At 41.9% G+C, this 25,381-nt stretch overlaps 1 protein-coding gene across 2 annotated transcripts in view; it reads left to right on the forward strand.

The window, feature by feature from the left end:
- Positions 1-25,381, forward strand: part of tbc1d8b (TBC1 domain family member 8B) — a 60,459-nt gene that overhangs the window by 13,689 nt on the left and 21,389 nt on the right. For both annotated transcript variants that reach the window (XR_013497669.1, XM_078211779.1), the window contains exons 5-12: positions 1,609-1,849; positions 4,294-4,501; positions 5,413-5,583; positions 9,254-9,430; positions 13,719-13,869; positions 14,940-15,154; positions 17,391-17,508; positions 24,508-24,793. Coding sequence is in view for 1 of the 2 variants with exons in the window: in XM_078211779.1 (XP_078067905.1) it covers positions 1,609-1,849; positions 4,294-4,501; positions 5,413-5,583; positions 9,254-9,430; positions 13,719-13,869; positions 14,940-15,154; positions 17,391-17,508; positions 24,508-24,793 (1,567 nt within the window). In the remaining variant the exon portion in view is untranslated. The remainder of the gene's footprint in view (positions 1-1,608; positions 1,850-4,293; positions 4,502-5,412; positions 5,584-9,253; positions 9,431-13,718; positions 13,870-14,939; positions 15,155-17,390; positions 17,509-24,507; positions 24,794-25,381) is intronic.

Raw genomic sequence — 25,381 nt, forward strand, 5'->3', positions numbered from 1 at the left:
TTCGATGTTTCCCCATAACAGCATGCAATTAAAGTAGCCTTAGTGTAAAAGAAACAAGGCACATAAGAAAACTGGATACTGAACGATTAGATGATTAAAAAAAAAAGCAATGAGAGGTGGGCAGAATTATAGGGAAGGAGCTCCGGGCATTGGAACCAAGATGACAAAGCTCCGCTGTCATTTGTGTGTCAGACTGTGGCATGGCACAACACAGGGCCAGAGTCAGTGGAACAAAGGATGTGGAGGAGCGTCGGCAGGTTACACAGATGGGTTGGGCAAGACTGTGTAGTTACTTGGGGATAAGGTGGATAATTTTGATGGTATAAAATCTTTCCCATTTTAATTTTGCTGCAGTTGATGTCACCTGTTTTACATAAACGTCCAAAGTCAAAATTACACCCCCAGGAATTTAAAAATAACCCACATTTTTTAAACTAAGGTCCAAAACGTTTTCAAATATCTGTCAGAATTTTGTTTTTCAGTATTGTTTATGGCTAGCTAGTACATTCCTCCTGTAACTGAATATGTTAATGTTCTCACTAATGTCAATATTATTTACTTTTGGACAGTTGTCACATTGATTTTAGAACTTAGTGCAGGGACTCCCAAGAAAGTGCTGATGCTTGCAGGGGATCCTTCGCATACACTTTGAAAAATGGTGTCTCAATCATAGAATCCCTACAGTGCAGAAGAGACCATTTTGCCCATTGAGTCTGCACCAACTCACTGACAGAGTATCTTACCCAGGCCCCCTCCCCCGCACTATCCTCGTAACCCCACACATTTCCCATGGCTAATCCATCTAACCCACACATTTTGGGGCACTAAGGGGCAATTTAGCATGGCCAATCCACCTAACCTGCGCATCTTTGGCCGGTGGGAAGAAACTGGAGCGCCTGGAAGAACCCACGCAGGCATGGGGAGAACATGCAAACTCCACACTGTCTCAAGGCCAGAATTGAACCTGGGTCCCTGGCGCAGTGAGGCAACAGTGCTAACCACTGCCACTGTGCCACCCTCAGCATTCAGTAGTCTTTGCTCTATTTCAATCTTTCTACTCTTCCAGCCTTATATACAATCTGACTCTTGTAAACGCAATGTTTTTCCAGCTATGTTGTCAGCTAATAAACTCAGTAGTGCTTTAAAAGCTGCTTACGCCACTAAATGCTCAACGCATTCACCTTCTACGACTGGAATTCTCCGACCTCACCCAAGGCTGGATTTGTATCCAGGGCCCTGGCGCTGAGAGGTAGCAGTGCTAACCACTGTCACCATGCAGCTCATTGCATCATTCCCTATTGGGAAGGTGGATGTGGAGAGTTCCTGCTCAGATGTTTGCCAATAAGAGTAGTCATTCGAATACCACCTTCATTCCTCCTTTTAAAGCTCTTAGTAATCTATATGTGGAGTATAATACTCATGGAGCAATAAATCTCTGGTTCTCTAAATGTTAAATATATCCCTCAATCTTGCTGCCTTATTTATGCCTGGTGTTGTTAGGATGTAATTACTTAATATATCCAATATAATTTTTTTTTTGCTAATTTGCTGAGGAAGCAAAAATCCTGTATCATTGTATTGATTTTGCAACTTTTGTTTAACTTCTAGTTAAGATTATAATTTCCTGGGATGAAATGTCAAAACTTGCAAAGACTATGAGCGTCATCCTGGCCGAGAGTATACACATTTGCAGTCGTGGAGAAGACTATTATTTTTCAATGTTCATGCATTTGAATGAAACCTTTCTGTTGATGGAACAGCTTGCAGATTATGCTGTAAAGAGATTATTTGACAAGGAAGCATTTGAGACTGATTTATCACTCAGTGACCCATTGCAAATAACAAAGAGGTAAGGGCCAAATGCTGAATTCTGGCGTGGTGTAAGTGAGAGAAATGTTTGGCTACAAACCATTAAATTTGCCTTGAGGTTTGACATTCATGATGATAAACCTCATAAATGTTATGACAATTGTAGATTCTAAAATGTTTGCACCTCTTTGCCATCTGGAAATGCTTTATTTGCAAATAAAGATTAAGAATAATGTAAGTTTAACGATGAGGATCGTGATTGTTTTCCTTCGAGTGAATGCCCTTGGCACGCACTCGATGGCTCTCCAAGCAAGGCAGTTGACAAAGGGTGCTTAGTAACAGAGGAATCAAGCCTTTATTGCACCACTTAGTGTCTTACAAATGCTGCAATGAAAATAGAAAATGGATGTTGTTTTATTTGGCGTTGCTTTGTCTTGTCTTTTCATTTTGTTTTCTGCAACTTTTGAAATGTTCAACTGGGACGCTCTGTTCCCTGGTTGTTTGGGTGTTTCCTGAATTGACTGGCAAACCATTTTATAGCTGTATCAGTGCCATTGTTCATCTGCCTTCTTGGAGGCTCATGTAACTGATCTCAACAAACGTCGTTTCTGTCCTCCTTCCATCCTTTGTGGACAAACTTCCCGTTTTCCATTTGGCTTCTGTTATCCCAGTTAGTAGGTCAAAGATTGATGAAGTAGAGGTATGAACCCCACAGCAATATTCCTGATTCAAAGCATTACACCAACATTTTCAAAGTCCTGCCCTGTGAGCAATGCAGTTATAAAAATCACAAATATTTGCTGATCATAATTTGGTGTAAAGGATTTTTTTCCTTCACTTTTTTTTTTCAGGTTGTTTTATCCCAGTTCTTCAATCTTTCTTATCTCCTCCACTATCACACATTTACTACTGGCCTAGTTAAACCTTGTTGCTGCTCCTGCTCCTGAGCACCTGAAAGCCATGTGGCATTCTGTGAGAATTATTTGTTTGATGCTTAGTGTCAAAAATATCACTGAGGGGTTCATACCTGTGATTCTGCTCAGTGCTAACTGGGATAACAGGAAGATACCAAATGGAAAACAGAAAGCTTCCTTGCAAAGGATTGAGAAATAGGTGTTGCTAATGCCAGTCATGTGTGCCTCCTCGCAGGTAGAGATGTACAGTGGCACTGACAGAGGCCCAAAATAGTCGATGCCAGGCAATAACCATCTCCCAACAAGAGTCTAACTACCTCCCCATGCTGTGCAATGGCATTGCCATCACTGGATCTCCCATCAAGTCCTGAGGGTTATCATTGACCAGAAACTGAACTGGACCAGCCATATAAATACTGTGAAAACAAGAGCGGGTCAGGGGCTGGGAATTCTGTGACGAGTAACTCATCTCCTGACTCCCCAAAGTCTGTCCAGCATCAATGAGGCACAAATTAGGATTGTGATGGGATACCTCTCCACTTGCCTGGATGAGTGCAGCTCCAACAACACTAGACATTTGCCACTACCCCGGACAAAACATGCTGATTTTATTGTCATCCTGTCACCTTAAATATTCACTCCCTCCATCTCTGGTGCACAGCAGCACCGGTGTATTGTCTACAAGATGCACTGCTGCAACTCGACAGCACCTTCCAAACCTGCAGCCTGTACCAGTTCGAAGGTTGAGAAAAGCAGGTGTGTGGTTTCTGCAAGTTCCCCCTCCGAGCAATGCAGTATCCTGACTCTTGTGCTATATCGTCAATCCTTCAGTGATGCTGGGCCAAAGTCTTTGGGTTGTGCCAGCATGGAAGCTCAATCAGGTTTTGGGTTAGGGGATGCCTGATCCCTTTTGAAATGAGATTCCAAAATTCTCTCAGATAAGACAGTCACTTCACTGGTACGCAGCTTGACGCAGAATGATCTTCATGCATTTGTAGGGAATACACTATTTAACTTGGCACATGAATGCAGTGGTGCTAATACCATCAAATAAAAATAATGGACCAAACCTCAGCACCAAAATTAAATTGAAATGCTTGACTACGTTTGTTCCCAGGGTCCTTATCTGGTGAATCAGTAGAAAAAAGAACCTAAATCTATTTAGAATGTGAATTGTAAGAATTCCTGATCTGACATAAATTTGAGGGAATTTTAATGGACTGACGCATGACAATTATATCTTTACCCCACCCCCATTCCAGGATAGAGGGAATTTCTATTTGTAAATCAACAAAATAATTCCATTTACTTAATATTCATGTATATTTTCTAGTGGAAGATATTTTGAAATGCATCATGCTATTTTGTGTCTGAAGCATTTCCCACAGTGTATAGAGGTTACTGTATACTGTTGATTGATAAATTGGCTAATGAGATATTTCAGTGCACAGACTAAGGTCGTCTGTCGAAGGCGTTTTGGGTGTTGAATGTGAATTAATTTTCTCCTAATGACTCGAAAAGCCACTTTTCTTAGTGTTACTTAGGTTGTATTGCTTTTGTTTTTCTTCAGAGGTCTGGAGAATCGAGCGAGGAATGAATATTTCACAGCACTCTTCAGGCTGCCCAGGGAAGAGAGTCTGGATGACATACTTGACTGTTTTCTTTGGATTCCTTTCTGTCATGCCCACGCATTTGGGAAAATGTTCATTTCAGATAATTACATCTGCTTCAGTAGCCAAGATGGGAGTCATTGCAATGTTATTATCCCGTTGAGGGAGGTAATGTTTAATAGAAGTATTTAACATTTAATGTCAAAAGTATTCAGGGGAAAAGAAAACTTCTCAAATTTTTCTTCGATGTTTCATAAAAGCTGTTAAAGTTAAAATCCGGTTATAAATCAACCTTAAGGGATACTTTCTCTGCGTATTACAGTGAAAAGGTGACACATGCTTATAGCCCTATTTATACTATATTCACATCAAGGAAGCTAATTATTATGAACCTGTTTTGTAAGTTTGGGTTGCAAAATTTTTCTGCTGCTTTCTTTAAATGGCAGTACCAGGGAATTGGGCACTTGGAGGAAAAGAAGAGTTCAATGGGTGAATGTACCACAACATTCTCACTGCTCACTTTTTTTCCTCGAGACGGTGGGTTAATGGGTGGAGAAAGGGTTGAAAATTATAACACTGCCAGGTTCTCGTCCCCTTTCTATGCTGCTTAAACATTACTCTAGAAGGATGCTGCCCTCAAATCCACTGACCTGACAAGAGCTTTTCACATTCCAATTTATACCAACTCTCTGGCAGAGAGTTCCATTATCAATTCTCTGCTCAAAGGACCTTTGCTTTAACAGTGCTCCAGTTTTAGTGTAAATAGGGCTATAAATCCTTGCATAAGAAGAGTATCCTGTTTTCACAATAGCACTGCTGCAAATTTAAATAAGTTAGCTAATCAAATAGCCGATTAGCTAGTGTTTTGATTGTAACATATCACGTAGTCACTTTATAGTACATTTATGTATAAATATTGTAAAACCGCTTGCTCCATGTTTTTTTAATTATGGATCTTCATAACATACCTCTGATGCAGTTGGACTGGCTTTGCGTTTTGACTGCTTTCTCCCTACCCTTTCCACTTGGTATAGTCTCTGATAATGTGGATATCAAATTGATATGAGTTCTCTTGACAGGTCATAGGCATGGACACGCCGGACAGTTCAGGAAAACATATCTCCTTCAGTACTAGATGTAAAATAACCTTCCGCTTCACTGAAATAAAGGACAGTGATGGTCTTGTGAAGAAACTGGAAGGGAAACTGAACTGTGGTGCAAGTGCACAACGCACTTCAGGAATTGAAGAGGTAAAGATTTTTTGAGAGATTGTAATATGTAATAAAGTGGCCCTGAGTTTAAGCAGGTTGTCTTGAATTCCAGAATGTTTGAAATATTGGGACTGCAAATGGTGCCTGTCATCTGGTATAGCAAGCTTCTGATCTCATTACCCTCCGTGACTGTGTACGCAGTGTTCCTGGCCTTCTCCTATGGGTCTTTGAGCACTTGCTTTCAGATTGGTCGCAACCTGTTCATAGGTTACTACGCTATTTGAAATATTCAAGTCCCAGTAAAAGCTAGAACCAAATTACATTTAAGTCTTGGAGTGGTGCTACTGTGCCACAGTGGTTAGCACTGCTGCCTCTCACAGCGCTGGGGACCTGGGCTCAATTCTGGCATCGGGTCACTGCCTGTGTGGAATTTGCATGTTCTCCCTGTGTCTGCGTGGGTTTCCTCTGGTGCTCCGGTTTCCTCCCACACTGCAAAGATGTGCAGGTTATACAAAGAACAATACAGCACAGGAACAGGCCCTTCGGCCCTCCAAGCCCGTGCCGCTTCCTGGTCCAAACTAGACCATTCTTTTGTATCCCTCCATTCCCACTCCGTTCATATGGCTATCTAGATAAGTCTTAAACGTTCCCAGTGTGTCCGCCTCCTCCACCTTGCCTGGCAGCGCATTCCAGGCCCCCACCACCCTCTGTGTAAAATATGTCCTTCTGATATCTGTGTTAAACCTACCCCCCTTCACCTTGAACCTATGACCCCTCGTGAACGTCACCACCGACCTGGGGAAAAGCTTCCCACCGTTCACCCTATCTATGCCTTTCATAAGGCATATTGATGCCATGGCCAATCAACAGTTATGTTGATTGTCCATGATAAATTGACCCTAGTGTCAGGATTAGCAGGGTAAATATGTGGGATTGTGGTCGGTGCAGACTCGATAGGCCAAATGGCCTCCTGCACTGTAGGGATTCTATGATTCTTGTGTTCAGCACACATAATAACCTGTGGTGCATGGTAAATCCCATCCTGTGTTCCTAGTTTTCATTGGGTTAAAATTCTGCAGAATTTGATCAAATTTTGCTTATAGTGCGAGATAAAATTTTATAGTCTATGGTACTAGTGCGCCTGTTCAGTCCTTTGACTCCATTGAAAGTCAAGTGGACAACTACCAAGTGGCTGATAAATAATGGAATTGCAAGACAATGCTTCAACGGATTGCATTGAGGGTAATTGTTACAACATTTCTAAGTAAGCATGCTCTACATATAGTTTTAGTGTCCGTTCTAACTGTAGGAACATAGGAGCAGGAGGGTAGCCCTTTGAGCTTGCTCCGCCATTCAATAAGAGGTCACACAACACCACTCACCTGATGAAGGAGCAGCGCTCTGAAAGCTCGTGATTCCAAATAAACCTGTTGGACTTTAACCTGGTGTTGTGAGACTTCTTACTGTGCCCACCCCAGTCCAATGCTGGCATCTCCACATCATTCAATAAGATCATGGCGATCTATTTGTGGACTCGGCTCTACCTTCCTGCCTGCCGCCCATAACCTTTGACTCCCTTGCCTAGCAAAAATCTTTCTAACTCTGCCTTGAATAAATTCTAAAGGCCTGGCTTCCACTACTTACTGAGGAAGAGAATTCCACACATAACCCTCCTGATTTCTGCCCTAAAGGGGAGGCCTCTTACTTTTTCTCTCCCTCGCAAGAGGAAACATTCTCTGGCTATCCACCCTTTCAAGTCTCCTCAGAATATTTATGTATCTGTAAAGAGTATTTGTTGTCTTACTTTAACAAAAAGTCATAGAATAGAATCCCAACAGTGCAGAAGCAGGTCATTCAGCCTATTGAACCTGCACCAACAATTTACCCTGCTAGTCCCCCTGACACTAAGGAGCAATTTAGCCTGGCCAATCAACCTAACCCGCACATCTTTGGAATGTGGGAGGAAACCGGAGCACCCGGAGGAAACTCTCTCAGACATGGGGAGAATGTGCAGACTCCACACACAGACAGTCACCTGAGGCCAGAATTGAACCCGGGTCCCTGGAGCTGTGAAGCAGCAGTGCTAACCACTGTGCTGCCCCAGATTCTAGTGTTCCAGAACAATCCGAACAAACCCAGCACTTGAAGGCTCTATTGGAGTTTAACTAACGGAGCATTTTAGCGTATGCAAGCTATATTCTACCACCTACACGTACCTTGGCATATTCTATTTTCAAAGTACAACATCCAGAATCAATATCAGCACCGTTAAAAGATGCTTTAGCCTTCTGTGCACTTTGAGCAGAGTCAAATTCCACCATTGTGTGAAGTTGTTTGAGATGCCCAGTTGCTGGTAATTCTGTGGTAGTGACTGTTTTTACACTGCTGCTGAGGAATCAGGAAAGTATATTTGCATAATATGTTGGATGCCACTGACTTGAAAATTACCATTCTTTCCATTTGTCACTTAAAAATCCATTAATTTTGCTAGTTAGCTTTCTTATTTTAGTCAGTGCTATTGGTCCCCCTTATGAAGCCTGGGGTATAATTGAATAGGGAATGATTTTAAACATAAAGCATGATGAGAATAAAGCAGAAAATGCTAGAAGCACTCAGCAGCATTTGAGGGGAGAAAATTAGGGCCAGTGAGCAGTGAAGGGTGATGAATCTGAAGCGTTGACTCCCTTTTTTTCACAGATGCTGTTGAAACTCCTGAATGTTTCCAACATTTTCTATTTCTCAAATATTTTCAGCATCCACAGTGTTATGATCTTGGATGAGATGAACCAGTGAACACATTGGCTGGAATTTTCTGGCTGCTCACGTTGGCAGGATTCTCTGGTCCCACCGGTGGCGTGGGATGGCTTCAGTGGGAATTCCTATTGACAGTGGTGGGACCAGAAGATCGTGCTGCCAGCCTCCTGCCGCTGAAAAAACACTGAGGGGAGGCCAGAGAATCTCACCCTGTTATTCCTGTGAGCAATATTCAGGTGGCTGCTTACAGGCAAACACAGTAAGAAGTCTAACAACACCAGGTTAACGTCCAACAGGTTTATTTGGTAGCAAAAGCCACTAGCTTTCGGAACAGGCTGTCCTTTCGTCAGGTGGGTGGGAATTCTGATCACAAATAGGGCACAAAGGCACAAACTCAATTTACGTGAATAATGATTGGAATGCGAGTCTTTACAGCTAATCAAGTCTTAAAGGTACAGACAATGAGTGGAGGGGGCATTAAGCACAGGTTAAAGAGATGTGTATTGTCTCCAGACAGGACAGTTAGTGAGATTTTGCACATCCAGGCAGGTTGTGTACTACCTGTAACCCCCACAACCTGCCTGGATGTGCAAAATCTCACTAGCTGAACTGTCTGGAGACAATACACATCTCTTTAACCTGTGCTTAATGCCCCCTCCACTCATTGTCTGTACCTTTCAGACTTGATTAGCTGTAAAGACTCGCATTCCAATCATTATTCACGTAAATTGAGTTTGTGCCTTTGTGCCCTGTTTGTGATCAGAATTCCCACCCACCTGATGAAAGGACAGCCTGTTCCGAAAGCTAGTGGCTTTTGCTACCAAATAAACCTGTTGGACTTTAACCTGGTGTTGTTAGACTTCTTATTGTGTTTACCCCAGTCCAAAGCCGGCATCTTCACATCTTACAGAAAACCCATCCTAACTCATGTGACATTTTTCCTATTTCTTGGCAGGAATCGTGTCCAAAGAGTTCTCGGGAAGACAGCACCTTCTTTGAGCATGGTGGCTCTTCACCTTCGTTTACTGATCAATCCAGTGCGTTGCTTAAAGAAAGCAGTAAAACAGTTAATACTGAAGCATTGATGAGAGTCTTTCACCCACAAGATGCAGAAAACCTAGATTCGAAAATGGTAAATAACTCATTCCCTCGTGCGTCAAAATTTGCTGATTATTTTATGAATATTTTGTTATATCAGTTAATATGGGAAGATTTTTAAACTTGGCATATTTTTTTTCGGGCCCCACTCCACACGCCTTTTCATTTGAGAACTCTTACAATTGAATGTATTCAAGAGGCGGCTGGATATAGCACTTGGGGTGAATGGGGTCAAAGGTAATGGGGAGAAAGCAGGATTAGGCTATTGAGTTGGACGATCAGCCATGATGGCAATGAATGGCGGAGCAGGCTTGAAGGGCCAAATGGCCTCCTCCTCCTCCTATCTTCCATGTTTCTTTGTAACCCTGGTGAAGGCAGATGATGATGTGGAGATGTGTAACCCTGGTGAAGGCAGATGATGATGTGGAGATGTGTAACCCTGGTGAAGGCAGATGATGATGTGGAGATGTGTAACCCTGGTGAAGGCAGATGAATCGGAGCAAGCGATTCCAATGCAAGGAAATAGAACGTTTTTCTCCATCAATGTCTCAACATTAACCTGCACTAATTATGAGGCCAGTAGAAGTTAAGGTCTGAAAAGGCCCAAATGCAGAACAATCTCAACATTACTGAAGGTGGACAAGCTTCAGTAACCCTCAGTGTTTAGACTCTGAGGGAAGTTATGGCTTCTGGCTCATGGAAGTTCTAGAACCTCGAGTGTATTTCTTGCATAATGTAGCTGATGGACCGATACTTATTACTCAATGCATGCCTGTAATGTGATAGTGAACGTGGGATCCTTGACTATGTATTCCCATTAGTTAGTTCCTAGTTTTTTGTGAATAACAATATAATATTGCACCAAAAGCAAGGAGAGTCACCAAGCAGCAAAACTTTATTGAGTGTTTTTTAAATTCATTCTTCGGGATGTGGGCTTTGCTAGCTAGGTCATCATTTAATACCCATCCCTAATACCCCTTGAGAAGCTAGGTGGTGTTGAGGTGCTTTCTTGAACTGCTGCAGCTGTTATGTTGTAGGTACACCCAAAGTGCAGTTAGGAAGAGAGGTCCAGGATTTTGATCCAGGAACAATGATTTATTTCCAAGTCAGGGTGATAAGTGACTTGGGGGGGAAAATCCAAGTGGTGGTGTTCCCATGTGTCTGTTGCCCATGTCCTTCTAGGTGGGAGAGGTTGTGGGTTTAGAAGGTGCTGTTGAAGTGGCCTTGGTGAGTTTCTGCAGTGCATCTCGTAGATAGTACACAGTGCTGCCACTGATCGTTGGAAGTGAAGGGAATCAATGTTTGTGGAAGAGGTGCCAATCAAGCAGGCTGCTTTGTCATGGATGATGTTGAGCTTCTTGAATGTTGTTGGAGCTGCACTCATCCAAGCAAGTGGAGAGTATTCCATCACACTCCTGACTTATGCCTTGTAGATGGTGGACAGGCTTTGGGGGGTCGGGAGATGAGTGACTCATTGCAGGATTCCTAACCTCTGACCTGTTTTTGCAACCATAGTATTTATCTGGCTAGTCCAGTTCAGTTTCTGGTCAACGGTAACCACCAGAATGTTAAAGATTCCGTGATGGTAATGCCATTGAATGTCAGGGGGTTAGATTGTGCTTGTTGAGAGATGGTCATTGTCTGGCACTTGTGTGACATGACTGTTACTTGCCACTTTGTTAGCCCAAGCCTGAATCTGTCCAGGTTTTGCTGCATTTGGATGCAGATTGCTTCAGTATCTGGAATTGTGTATGATGCTGAACATTCTGCAGTCATCAGCGGACATCTCCACTTCTGACCTTATGATGGTAGGGAGGTCTTCCTGCCAAACCAAAAACTGACCAGTTGTAGGGAGCTTTGCTTACTCTGAACCGCACCAAGAGTTTGGTGATTGTGGCTTGCTGTAGCCCAGCAGGCCAAAACATGATGTTCCCCAATTAGCTTTGATTGACTTTCACCTCAATAGCAGCCTCAGCCAGTGTAATTTCCTGAAAATGACGACATGGCCAAGAAATCCAATTACACCAATCCCTTCCAGGATTCTCTTTAGTTTAGTGGGGTATCTTAACATGGTTTTTTTTTTGCAAGTACGTTGTTCGTCACACTTGCTATTGGCCTCATATTGGAGGTACGAGTTGGGGCCACTTCTTGGATTGCTCTCCCTGCATCTCTGCAAAGACAGCCCTCCCTACGCGACAGATGTTCCTCTGTCAGAGGACCGTGGCTGGTGAACACTGCAAGAACAGGCAGGTTGCTGACCTGGAATCAGGCCTACCTCCCGTTTTCTGTCTCTGATGGGAAAATTCAGCCCATGGTTTCCTCTTAGTGACACAATACACCAGCTCTTATTTGTGAACAGTCAACGACTCCACAATTTGCGACAGTACAAATTGAACAATATTTTTTGAACAATAAAATCTTAAAGTTTTGTCTCTCAAAACATGTCTGGTAATTGAATTATCTTCTGCATTGGACTATTGATCTCAATAGTTCGCTGCTGGGTCCTAAGTATTTTACTTACATGATTTCATTGTATTTTATTTTAATGGTCTTGACAGAAATCCAATAGTATGTTAATAAATTGTAATAGCCAAGAAATTGACACAGCCCATTGGCCTTGTGTAAGATTTGCATCACATCTATATACTGGAGCTGCTATTGCAAATAGTGATTTTGCAATAGCAGCTCCAGTATATAGATGTGATGCAAATCTTGTGTGAATTATTTGGCGTTACCATGCATTATGTATTTGACATCAGAGGTGCTGACGACAGTGTTGTTTGATATTGAATTTAGTGTGTAGGGCCGGCTTTACTGAGGGTGCTGTTATAAATCGGCTTAACGCAATTCACTTGGTTTTTGTGATGGCAAAATCATTCAGAATAAGCAATTGGACAAGGAGTACTTTTTCTTTCAACTTATTCTTCTTGTAACTTTGTCATTGGCTCATTCTGTCTGCTTGCTATCCTGAATTAAAGCCCTGTGACCGTAAGACCAGCTTAATGGCATTCAAGCTGCATTGATTACACAAGATTCCACAAGAACACTGACTAATTATAACTTAGTCAGATTTCCATTGTGTGAAATTTAGAGAAGTAAATTAACTATGATCTAGATTTTTGCTGAACTTTCTTCAAAATAGGCAATGAAAAATATTGCAAGATTGTTTTATATTCAGGTGTATTATTTTGTTAATAAATATTTAGATTATGATAGTAATGCATAATTTTCATAAACTGTTGGAAAATGTCTTGTGGTTAAAACAAAAGTTTTAATGGTTTTTGTCCAATTATCCTTTTGCCACAAACTTTAACAATGCATAAGAGAATCATTTTATCCTGTGTACTTATGTCCAAAAAGATGTGGATAAATATCATCTAGGCTGAAGTATAATGTATATCATATCATATGTCATACCACAACATGCAGGCTCTATGCAAAAACATACTTTCCATTTCATTACCAATACAAGTGAAGAGGGCACTCGGAACGCATATTCCCACCATGTTCCGTTAACTCAACGTTATTACAATTATGCAGTTTCTCCCTGCCTGGTTGATGCTCTGTAACTGCAAAGCTGAAAAAAGTAATACTTTTATTAAGAGTTTCCATCTCACTGGGGAAGCCTCAGGCCAATCTACATCCAACAACCTGCTCTGAAAACTCTGCTCGCACTTTGACAGCTGAGACAAATTGCACCACAGTAGCTGAGACAATCCATAGCAATGACTTTCACAACTAAACAACCCACAAAAAAGTCAACTTTCTCTATCTTGCAATGTTAACTGATGCTTAAATGAAAATTCTAGGATTTGCACCTTTGCCAAAAACTAGCCCTTCCTCGGGCCGTCTGTCATCTGAAATCTGTCATTGTTTTTTTCAGTTATTTTGTTTACAGACAAATGGAGCGGCACAGTGGTTAGCACTGCTGCCTCACAGTGCCAGGGATGTGGGTTCGATTCCCAGTTTGGGTCACTGTCTGTGTGGAGTTTGCACATTCTCCCTGTGTCTGCGTGGGTTTCCTCTGGGTGCTCCGATTTCCTCCCACAGTTTGAAAGATGCGCTAACTAGGTGCATTGGCCATGTTAAATTCTCTTTCAATGTACCCAAACAGGTGCTGGAGTGTGGCAACGAGGGGATTTTCACAGTAACTTCATTACAGCGTTAATGTAAGCCTACTTGTGACACAAATAAACTTTAAACTTTAAAACTAATAAAAAGGGGCAAAAAACATTACTTCCACCTTCAGTGGTAGAGAGAAAAAAGTACTGGGTTGTATTTGCGAATGAGCTCATTTTAAACTGCTTTTTTGTGCCTTATAGTTGAAAGAAAAGATGAAGGTACAATCATGGAACATTCATTTTGTTGAATATGGTCATGGAGTGTGTATGTTTCGCACTAAAAAGACTCGAGATCTGGTAATGAGAGGAATTCCAGAGGCCTTAAGAGGAGAACTTTGGTTACTGTTCTCGGGTGTGTATTGTTAATGCGATTACAAAAGATATCTTCTGAAATATTTTTTGTTTAACTCAAAAGTTTTCAGACATGACAGGAATTGTGCCCTTTTTTAAAAAATGCAGAGAACTCCTTGCACAAATTATTTGACAGAATTGATTTTTTAAAAGCACATCTACCTCCTTTTTAACTCTTAGGGCGGCAGCAATTGGCCTTGGGGTATTATTTTGAGGGAGCAAGGAGTGGTGGGGGCTGGTTGCATAGTTAAGGAGAAAACCATGCAGCGACTTGTAGATTTAACTGAGGTGCAAATAGCCTCAAGTTGGCTCAAATACTAACCCAAGAGGGGGAGAAACTAAAACCCTATTCAAGATGACAATTGAATGCAACTGAGGATCTCTTTACATGAGTTTACAATTTTAATGTCCCCAACGCAAGTTGCCTTTGTAGGCAAATGGAAAAAATTAAATGAGATCCTACTCATGAATTTGGCCGGACCTCGGTGTTTCCAGACTTTCTTGTTGTTCCCCCTTCCCGTAAATATAGGGGCCAGTATTTCTGAAACTTTGCATTTACTGTCTCCAGAGATGCCCTCCCTCCTGCAGTGCAGCGCAGATGGCTGAGGATTTTTTAAATGACCAAATAATGAAACTCTAGTAGACAAGAGATTGTAGTGGAGATGATGTTTTATTTCATTAAATTCCAAATTGTGTGGGAACACAATTGCTTTTAGATAAATCCTTGTGGAAGAAGTTTGATTTTAGAGAGAGTTGTTTCTGCTTTTTTTAAAAAAAAGTAATCCGTTTCAGTCCAAAACAAAATAAACGTGAGAGTTAGAAAAACATAATAGCCAGAATTTAACGGCCGTTCACGCCCTGCTGCGGCTGCCAGCGAGGACGGAGAAATTTGGCTCAGCCAAATCTCCGTTCCCTGCGGCGGGACCAGAGAATCGTGCCGGCTGAATGGTCAGAAAATTCTGCCCCGTACCTAATTTCAGATTCAACTCTGTGCTTTGAAGGTACGCTTAACGCCACCTTTCTCATCCTGATCCACGGCAACATAAGCTTTGTGTATTTGTCAATCCGTAGGTGCGAATAACGACATGGCCGCTCACCCTGGTTATTATACCGAGTTAGTGGAAAGGTCAGTGGGTACCTGTTCCTTGGCCACTGACGAAATAGAACGTGACCTGCATCGCTCACTGCCTGAGCACCCAGCATTCCAAAGCGACACAGGCATCTCTGCTCTGAGGAGAGTTCTCACAGCCTATGCTTCTCGGAACCCTAAGATAGGCTACTGTCAGGTTTGTCCTGTTATCTTACTGCCAAGTGGTTTAGTCATGCTTTATCATTTTGAATTGTGCATTTTTCAGTTGGGGTTCTTTTGTGATATCTGGGCAACCGAATGCAAATGAAGCTTTGGATTTCATTCTGCAATAATTTAGGTTGTGTCTAGAATAAAATTCTGTGTAGATTTCTTGGGAGTGGCGGAACACTTTCTGAGGCACTTGAGAAATAAATGTATTTGGTGAATCTTCAAACTGGTTGAAGCTTCCACTTTACGGCCTGCGTATTTGTCATTTATTTTCAGCAAGTGAATGGAAATGTCTTCAAGGTGACATGCCTGGCAGGTCCGTAATACTCCAAGGCACTACTGTTAATTGATCAGTTAGCCCAGCCAGCTTCACTAATGTGGCTGAGGTGTTATTAGACCTCAATAAAACTTCTATGAAGCTGAAGAAAGCTCTGCATGCCAGTGTCCTTTAAGGTAGGGCATGTTGGCTCGCCAAGCAGCAGGACATTTACCAGTGCTGTTCATTAGTAAATCGTGTAGTTTCAACTGCATAGACTTGAGCCTAGGCTCTCACAAGTGTGCCTGAGCTGTCTTCACAGAGGTAATGTGGTGGGTTTTGTGGAGATTGAGATTGCGCTCCATGCCAAGCAAAGAGAAAGTCGTCAGATTTCCCAACAGCTTTGTTTGGCAATTCATAAATTTGATTGTGGGTTCCCATGTGTCCAATATTGGCTAGAAAGAAAAAATGTTTTCATTTTCATTTTACATCAGTGTCTGTGCAAAATCAATGTTTATTATAGTACATTGCTAGAAGCAATGTATTAATTATTCTAATTTCCAAATGGATAGTACAAGTGACTATGATATTTGAATAGCAAACAAACAGTTATGACTTCATTCTTCTTATGACAAGTTGTGACATTGGCTTTAATAAATCTGATAATTTGTGAGCTAATTGCTGATTATTAAACTAGTTCATTAATTCTCAGTGGGGCAGCCTTTATGTGACTCCAGTCTCATTAAATGGAGGACTCTTAGTGACATCTGAAGTGGACTGAGTGAGCCACTTAGTTGGAAATCATCACAACAAAATTCAGTGATGAGGATTAAACAGATATGGCTGTCAGCAATGATACAAATATTGTATCGGGACTAAATGTGAATATCTCAGTCCTGTTGACCCAGCAAAGCCTTCCTTGGTAGCATCTGGTAACTGATGTGAAACATTCTAGTCAAGCCACGTATTGGTTTGGTCATGGCTTGTTTTTATTCTTTCATGGGATATGAGTGTTTCTAGCAAAACCGGTATTTGTTGCCCTTGAAGGTGATAGTGAGCCGTCTTTTAGAACCACTGCTGTCGACGTGTTGTAGGTACAGCCACAATACTATTTAGAAAGGAAACATGCAGGTGGTGATGGTCCCTTGTGTCGTCTGCCCTTGGCCTTCAAGCTGGTGAAGCTTGCAGGTTTGGAAGGTTCTGTGGAAGCAGACTTGGCACATTGCTGCTGCTCAAATTGTTGAAGATGCACACTATTGCCATTGTGTGCCAGTTCTGGAGGGAGTGAGCGTTTAATTTGGTGAATGGGGTGACAAAACAGTAGTTCCTCAATTATATCCACTTGTGAACTGCACGGTGGCACAGTGGGTTAGCACTGCTGCCTCTCAATGCCAGGGAACCCAGGTTCGATTCCCGGCTTGGGTCACTGCCTGTCCGGAGTCTGCAGGTTCTCCCCGTGTCTGCGTGGGTTTCCTCTGGGTGTTCCAGTTTCCCCCCACAATCCAGCAGAAATATTGATTAGGTGCATTGGCCATGCTGAATTCTCCCTCAGTGGACCGCCGGAGTGTGGCGACGAGGGGATTTTCACAGTAACTTCATTACAGTGTTAATGTGAGCCCACTTGTGACACTAAACTTTAAGACTGTAGTGAGGTGGTAATGTCACTGAGCTAGTAATCCAGAGAGCCATGCTAATGCTCTGGGGACATGGGTTCAAATCCCACCATGGCAGCTCGTACATCTGGAAAATAAAGCTCGTCTCTCTCATGGTGGACGTAAAGCTATCATCTCTTGCCATAAAGACCCATCTGCTTCACTGTTGGGTTTCATGTTATGCTCAATAGGCTTGTGTACAATGCATTTTTTAGCTTTTGTGGGTGAACGGGATATATTGGTAATTGCAATTTATTGTAGTGTGTGATGTAATGACGGTTTGAGCACTTTTTCTTTTGTCCAATTCACCTCCCTAGGCAATGAACATTCTGACGTCTGTTTTGCTGCTTTATGCTAAAGAAGAAGAAGCTTTTTGGTTACTCGTTGCTGTGTGTGAAAGAATGCTGCCAGATTACTTCAATCGCCGAATAATTGGTAAGATTTAAAACGCAAGTATACACAAGGTTTTATTTCAGGATTGTGTGCTGCTAAATAGGAATGTACATCAGGGAATTGGTCCGGCACTTCTGTTGTCCAATTTCCCAATTGCAATCCCAATCAATGAAGCTCTGTGATAAGAACACAGAATTGCTGACCATCATCTTACAGTGCATTCAATTTTAAAATGCCAAATGTACAGTGAGTGTGTCCTGCTCTTTTCACTCAGTACAATTAAGACAGTGGATTTATTTGCAAGGCCCTGTGCCAGTTACACTGGAGCATTCTTGCAGTGTATGCTGCTAATTGTCATGTCTTTGTTCATTGATAAATTAGGAACTGGGGAGCATTTTCAAAGTTTGCTGAACACCTAGTGGTGACTTGCAATTGTACTACTGCCCCCATTCTTTTTTATTTTCCATTTTGAACATTTTAATTGAGAGAAGAAATTATATTGTTCGATCCCACATAATGCCAATCTCTCTCACTGCTGTTTCCGCCTGTCTGCCTGCTCCTAGCCTCCATTTTGGAGGAGGAACAACTTTTCTTCTGAAGAGTGGATTGTCATTGGCTTAGCATCTCTCATGAAGACCTGTTTTACTCCCAAGTCAATGAAAGCTTGTATTTCTGCATATGAACATGGTCGCATCATCGACACAACCAGGTCAAGCTATGAAAGACAGATGTGTATCCAAAGCATGCACGTGAATACTTCCCTGCAGCCCAAACTGGAGAAATAAATTTAGAGCGTTAATTGCTGGATTTGCACCAGAGCTTTTCTTTTTTTTCAGCCTCCACATAACTAGATTGTAGCCCAAGTGAAGTGTTTGTTGACTTTCACTTCCAAAATGTATCCTTTCTCCTCTGCTAATGCTCACCTGTTGCTTCTAAATTCACCTACAAGGAATGTCTATGGTGGTCGCTGTTGTACAGACACAGGCTGCGGAAGTGAAGAAATCCACCCTACTTTTAAACATGTCCTGCGGCTTATGTTGGTTCAAAAACGTGGGCTTTTCTTTCAGGAACACCTCTTGTATTTTGTAGACCAACATAATACGCTGTTCTGTAATAAAGCTCTTCTGCTCCATCCCATAATCAGTTACAAACCTGTCAATCAACACTTTTTCCTGTTCATCTGAAGCACCTTTTCATCATTATCATTATCACTCTCATTCTCTTGATTCTTATTTGTGACCATGTCACATATTTCACTGTCAGAATTGAGGTGAACCGGAGCATCATTGTCAATATTTCGATGACCTTCATCCAACTACTTGGCTTCAGCATGTGACAAACCTTCACATACGCCAATAAATCTTCAACAGCTTTTTTCTCTTCAGACTCTCAGAAACCACTAAAATCAGGTTCAATTTCATCGTCATCTTTTAGGAACATGGTAAATGGCCACAAATTGTCCCATCCATTTATCAAAATACCTTGGGTATATTGGCCCAGGTCTTCGGAGCAGTTTGCATCTTTTACATTTAATTATTTTTGGAATTCCTTAGATCCCAAGCCTCTGTTGGGTGCAGTGAGCATTTTTCATATGAATTCAACCTTGTACCTAATCTTGAATGCCTTGATCAATGGGCTGGATGAGGAACTTGCTGTAAGGGGACAAATAAACTTTGTCTGTTATGAGGAATTCTGCATCAGGGTGTGCGGCACTATTATCAAGGAGTGACATAATCTTGCAGCTCCCCCAGGAAGACCAACAGACTGGCGATGCGTGCTGGCTTCAGGGACAAAATGGCTCTCGTACCAATAAAGGGAAATTGGTCTAGTCATCCAAGCTCACTTATTGGCCTCGTGAACATTAGGAAAAAACCCTGATCCCCTTGAAAAAGTTAAGATCGGGACGTTTACAAACAATTTACACCTGTGGCTACTTGCTGCATTTGAACAACAGAGTATAGTAAGCCATTCCATGGAATCTTTGAACCTCACTTGTGCTATCTTATCTACAGTTACATAGGTTTCCTTGAGAATATACCTCCAGTATGACGAGGGGTCATCAGCATTGTACACTTACATTATTCTGTTCGACCTTCTTCTGCTATTATCATGGGAAGTTCACCCAACTATGCCTCTGCAGCTTCGTAGTCAGCTGAAGCTTTTTCAGTGCATACTTTCAGCAGATGTACACCATGGTGTGTTAAAATTTGTTACTCACCTTGAGGCGTAGTCACATGGTTTTGTTAGATTTAGCTCTTCATGGAACACTTGGCTTGGGCCATAATAATGAAATGATCCAGTGGATATTTCTTGCTCCAGTGCCACCTGATCCACTCTGGTAGCACTTTGTCTTTGCCTGATGGAATGCTTTCCTATCATCCATTAATTTGGGCACATAACTCAGCATAAAATGTAGTTAACTTCTTTTATTTCTTCAAGTTGTAAACACCATTCTTTTCACTTAATCTTTTCACTGAGGCACCCTTCTCGAGGTGCATTAGTAACTGCTTAATACTCAGCAACATAGGTTTCCTCTTGGTGCTCCTGCTAGCCACAGGTCTCCCTGCTGGCCTTTTTGATATGACGCCAGGGACAATAAAGACTACAATTATAGAGGGAGACTAGTTTGAACAGTGTTTGAACTGGTGTGCAGGTAATTGACATGAGAAACAAAGCGGGAGCTCGACCAGTAATCTGCTTGCTAATTTCAGTTGCTGCACATGGCACCATTTGATGTAACCGGTTTTGGGGACACCGGACAAGGGGTCTGGCACCTGTGTTCCAATGCTCTCCGAGCTAGCCTTCCACCTTCCATTCTCCATAAATATAAGCTCATCCAGAAGTCTGCTGTTTGTATCCTAACTCTCACACCAAGTCCCAATCACTCATCACCCCTGTGCTAGTTAATCTGCATCAGAGCTTGGTCTGGCAGAGTTTTAATTTTAAAATTCTCATCCCTTGTGTTCAAACCTTTCTGTGCTTCATCCCTCTATGTAACTTCTTCCACCTCTGCAACCCTCCAAGGTCTCTGCACTCCTGCAAATCTTGCCTTTCACACCCCCAATTTTCATTGCTCCATCATTGGTGGCCATGCCTTTAGCTGCCTCATGTCTCAGCTCTGAAATTCCCTGCTTAATCCTTGCTACCTTCTCTCTCATTTAAATCACTCCTTAAAATCTACATCTTTGACTAGCCTTTTGATTACCAGTCTTAATATCTCTGCGACTTGGGTGTTAAATTTTATCTGGTAGCACTCCTTTCCGTGAATTATCATATGTGACAGTTCTGCTTAATTCATTTGTGCATTAAGATAATGTGCCCGGGATACAATATTGGCTTAAAGGAGAATCAAACAAAAACAGAAAATGCTGGAAAATCTCAGGTCTGGCGGCATCTGTAGACAGAGAACAGAGCTAACGTTTAGAGTCATAAAGATTTCATAACTCGGCATTTGGAAGGCAGTGATATAATACAAAGTGAGCATGGATTTACAAAAGGGAAATCATGCTTGATGAATCTACTGAAATTTTTTGAGGATGGAACTAGTAGAGTTGACCGGGGAGTGGATGTGGTTTATTTAGACTTTCAGAAGGCTTTCGACAAGGTCTCACATAACAGACTACTATAAAGTTAAAGCACGTGGAGTTACAGGTAATGTCTTGAAATGGATAAAAAGCTGGTTGGCAGATAGGAAGCAGATAGAGTTGGCATAAATGGGTCTTTTTCTGATTGGCAGTCACTGACTAGTGGGGCTCTGTAGGGATCTGTACTAGGACTCCAACTATTCACATTATTTATTAATAATTTGGAAGAGGGATCTCAATGTACCATCTCCAAATTTGCAAGTTGGGTGGGAGGGTGAGCTGAGGAAGACGTAGAGATGCTTCAGCGTGATTTGGACAGGCTGTGTGTGTGGGCATCTGCATGGCAGATGCAGTATAATGTGGATAAATGTGAGGTTATCCACTTCGGTAGCAATAATAGGAAGCCAGATTATTACTTGAATGAGTATAAATTGAGGGGGATGGATACTCAACGAGACCTTGGAGTCCTCGTGCATCAGTCACTGAAGTGTGCAGGTACAGCAGGCAGTAAAGAAGGCAAATAGTATGTTGGCCTTTATAGTGAGAGGATTTGAGTATAGGGGTAGGGATGTTTTGCTGCAATTGTATAGGGCGTTGGTGAGGCCACATCTGGAGTATTGTGTGCAGTTTTTGTGTCCTTATCTGAGGAAGGATGTCCTTGCTATAGAAGGAGTACAGCGAAGATTTACCATGCTGATCCCTGGGACCACAGGCCTGTTATGAGGAGAGACTAAGTCGGTTAGGATTATATTCATTGGAGTTTAGAAGAGTGAATGGGAATCTCTTAGAAACTTATAAAATTCTAATAGGATTAGACAGGGTAGATTCAGAAAGAATGTTCCCAATGGTGGGGGATTCCAGAACTAGGGGTCATAGTTTGAGGATAAGGGATAAACCTTTTAGAACTGAGGAGAAATGTATTTACCCAGAGGGTGGTGAATGTGTGGAATTCACTACTCCAGAATGTAGTTGAGGCCAAAACGTTATCAGATTTCAAGAAAATTAGATGTAGGTCTTGGGGATAAGGGGATACTGAAGGGAGATCAGGATATTGAATTTGATGATCAAAATGAATGGTGGAGCAGGCTCGAAGGGCCTAATGGCCTACCCCTGCTTGTTTCTGAGAGTCTGGATGACCCTTCGCCAGTATCATTGCAATGCTGATTTGCTATAATATTGGCAGTCATACGCAAATTTCAAGTTCGTCTGTTTGATGAAAGTATAACTCCAGTTTAAAAAATGGTCTATCACAAATGACTTTGTTTTCAAGACTGACCCATTGTTGCAGCGTCCTTGTCAAAAATTCCTATCTATAATTAGATTAGCTTGAATTGCTCAAAGGTAAATCTGAAATTAAATATTCCCAAGACATTTTGTAGAAGACTTTACTTTCAAGTGGGTTTTTTTAATTCATTACTGAATGCTTTTACAATCATTTTGGGTTCAAACAGAATGCATTTCAGTGACACATGCACAAAGTAGGTTTCAGGATTTTGCAAAGTTTACATGTTTGCAGCTCAACTAAATTCAGAATATTATTAACAACAGCTAATGTGGAATTGTTAATTTATAGCTCAAGTTCAATTTAAAATTTTAATTTACCAATAATTCAAATGATGTCAGTTCAGAAAAATCTGAGCTGCTTATCCAAAATATTCATGGAATAATTGAAGATGCTGTTTAAAATATTTCTGCTCCTGAAGGTTGGTGATTCAGTGGTGGGAAATAGAACATAACTTGGGCTCATTATCCAAACGCGTAAATGAATTAAGGTGAACTGCCACATTTACAACGTTGGCTCTCTCTCGCTTTTATTTGTTGCATATGTTAGTGTGTGATGTGTTAGGGAAAACTATCTCCGTTTACTCAAGAAAGCTGTTTTTGAACTTTATAAAGTCGATGCAACATATGTCAGGCAGATTGCTTCTCTCTTCACAGATACTGCCAGACCTGCTGAGCCTTTCCAGCACCACCTTATTTCAGATTTCTAACACCCGCAGTCTTTTGCTTTTATTTTGACCCACTGTGTTTGGCTCTACTTTTCTTCCCCAAGTTTCTTTTAATGGATTTTGATACATTTTTGTCTGAATGTTTAACTTTTTAGTACTGTACTCTGCATTACAGAAATAAAACACTGATTCCAGCATTTGCATGCAATGTGTAAATTGGTTTGTAATGGTTTGTGTCAGACAAGACCTAAATCTGAAGCAATGACCCTGCTGCTGTTGGTCAGTTATTTCGCTTTTGACTCGTGGACTATAGTTTATTTCTCAGCAAGTGAATAAGCACTTTCTTCAGTCACCGATTCAAACTAATTTGTATTTCAAAGTCCTTGGATGAGTATTGCTATTTTGAGTCAGCTCTCAATTAAATGTTACACACAGAAGGGCGGTTAACTTAAACAGTCCCTATTTTCCCTCTTACCAACCACCATAAACAGAGGCATTTTAATTTGAATTGCTTCCACCTCTATTAGCAGTAGTGTGCTTCCTAACCATCCAGTTAGAAACCCTGCAGGTTCTTAACTGCCGCAAGGTAATAGTACTGGTCCTTTCAGCCACGGGTTCATGTCACGTGGCTGCCACCTCTCTACTCTAACTTTGACAAAGGGTATATATCCCTTTGCTTGGGTCCCTGAGATTGTTAATGCTCCAAACATTAAGGGAAGTTGAGGGGTCCTTTGTCCTAGCAGATGAATTGGCTCTAGTTGGTCAGGTCTGATTTATGAAATGTAGATGGCCTTTTGAATTTGGTCTCTTCAGCCAGGGGCTATTAAGCACTCTTCAGACATAATGAGATGTCGATAGCTTTGAAACTGCCCTATATATCCTCATGGCTGATCCCTAAAATTTAAAAATTGCCCTTGTCTGTGACTCTCGATTAACAGGGTAACTTTATTTGCACACATTCTCAACACGGGCAGCCACCCTCCAGCCCTGCATTTTGAACATGTGCCAATAAACTCTCACCATTACTTGAGGGTCACAGACAAGACCAGTTTTTAAAATTTTAGAAATCAGCCATGAGAGTCATAGAATTCCTACAGTGCAGAAGGAGGCCATTCAGCCCATCAGGCCTGCACTAACAGCAATCCCACCCAGGCCCAATCCCCATCATCCCATGTATTTACCCTGCTTGTCCCCCTGACACTAAGGGTCAATTTATCATGGCCAATCCGCCTAACCTGCTCATCTTTGGACTGTGGGAGGAAACTGGAGCACCCGGAGGAAACCCACACAGATACGGGGAGAACGTGCAGACTCCGCCCAGACAGTGACCTAAGCCGGGAATCGAACCCTGGCGCTGGGAGATGCTAATCATTGTGCCACCCAGGATATACATATTTTATTAAAATATAATGTATGAGGTCTTAGCTCCAGACACAAGGTTGCAGAAAGGTAAAGCGATTTTTTTTTAAAAAATAGGCATGTCTCATTCCAGTGTGTTCTTTTAACAGGTGCTCTGGTGGATCAGGCAGTTTTTGAAGAATTCATTAGAAGCTACCTTCCTCAGTTGACTGACCACATGACAGATATGACATTTTTCTCATCTGTTTCCTTGTCCTGGTTCCTCACCATTTTTATATCTGTGCTGCCCATTGAGAGTGCAGTAAATGTCGTCGATTGCTTTTTCTACGATGGTATTAAGGCAATCCTGCAGCTGGGTCTGGCAGTTCTAGATTATAATATGGACAAGCTGCTACTCTGCAAAGATGATGCTGAAGCGGTGACTATCCTAAACAAGTACGGCTCTTGGATTTTAATGTTTCTTTGCTGTGATTTCTCAGTGCTGTTTGAATGTCTGCAGTAAGGGATATGTGTTTTCTCAAGGAATCAGGATGAAATGTAGTCTTCAGGTGAACTGAGATTGAAGAGTGGAGGATAATTGGACCCGGCCACATGAATGTAATTCACTCCCCATTTTGAAGTCCTACATTCTATTTATATTTTTTAATTCCCATTGAGTTCTTGGGAAAATTTAATGGAGCAGGAAGGTGTGGGATGGAGACCGCATCATCTTCCAAATCCTCTCCAATTATGTCTGCAGCAGGATGGGTGGAGGGTGGCCTTACCACCCAGAGGCCAATATGGGAGGCCCTTAAGTGGGCACGTAAGGACCATTTCTTGCTGTCACAGGCAGGGGCCAGAAAACGTGAACATACTGCCAGAAAAGTCTTGGCAAGCATGCTTGTGGCTTGGAGGCTTTGGGAAGTGAGATCTCTCCTATTTGGCAGACCAGGTCCAACCGAGGGACCATTGGTGGCAAGGGGCCACCCTTGCAGCAAAATTCCAGCTTTTCTTTTGAACTGACTTCTCTTTCTTTGCCCCCTA

The sequence above is a fragment of the Mustelus asterias genome, chromosome 4 (genome assembly GCF_964213995.1).
Source record: "Mustelus asterias chromosome 4, sMusAst1.hap1.1, whole genome shotgun sequence".
NCBI classification, from domain to species: Eukaryota; Metazoa; Chordata; class Chondrichthyes; order Carcharhiniformes; family Triakidae; genus Mustelus; species Mustelus asterias.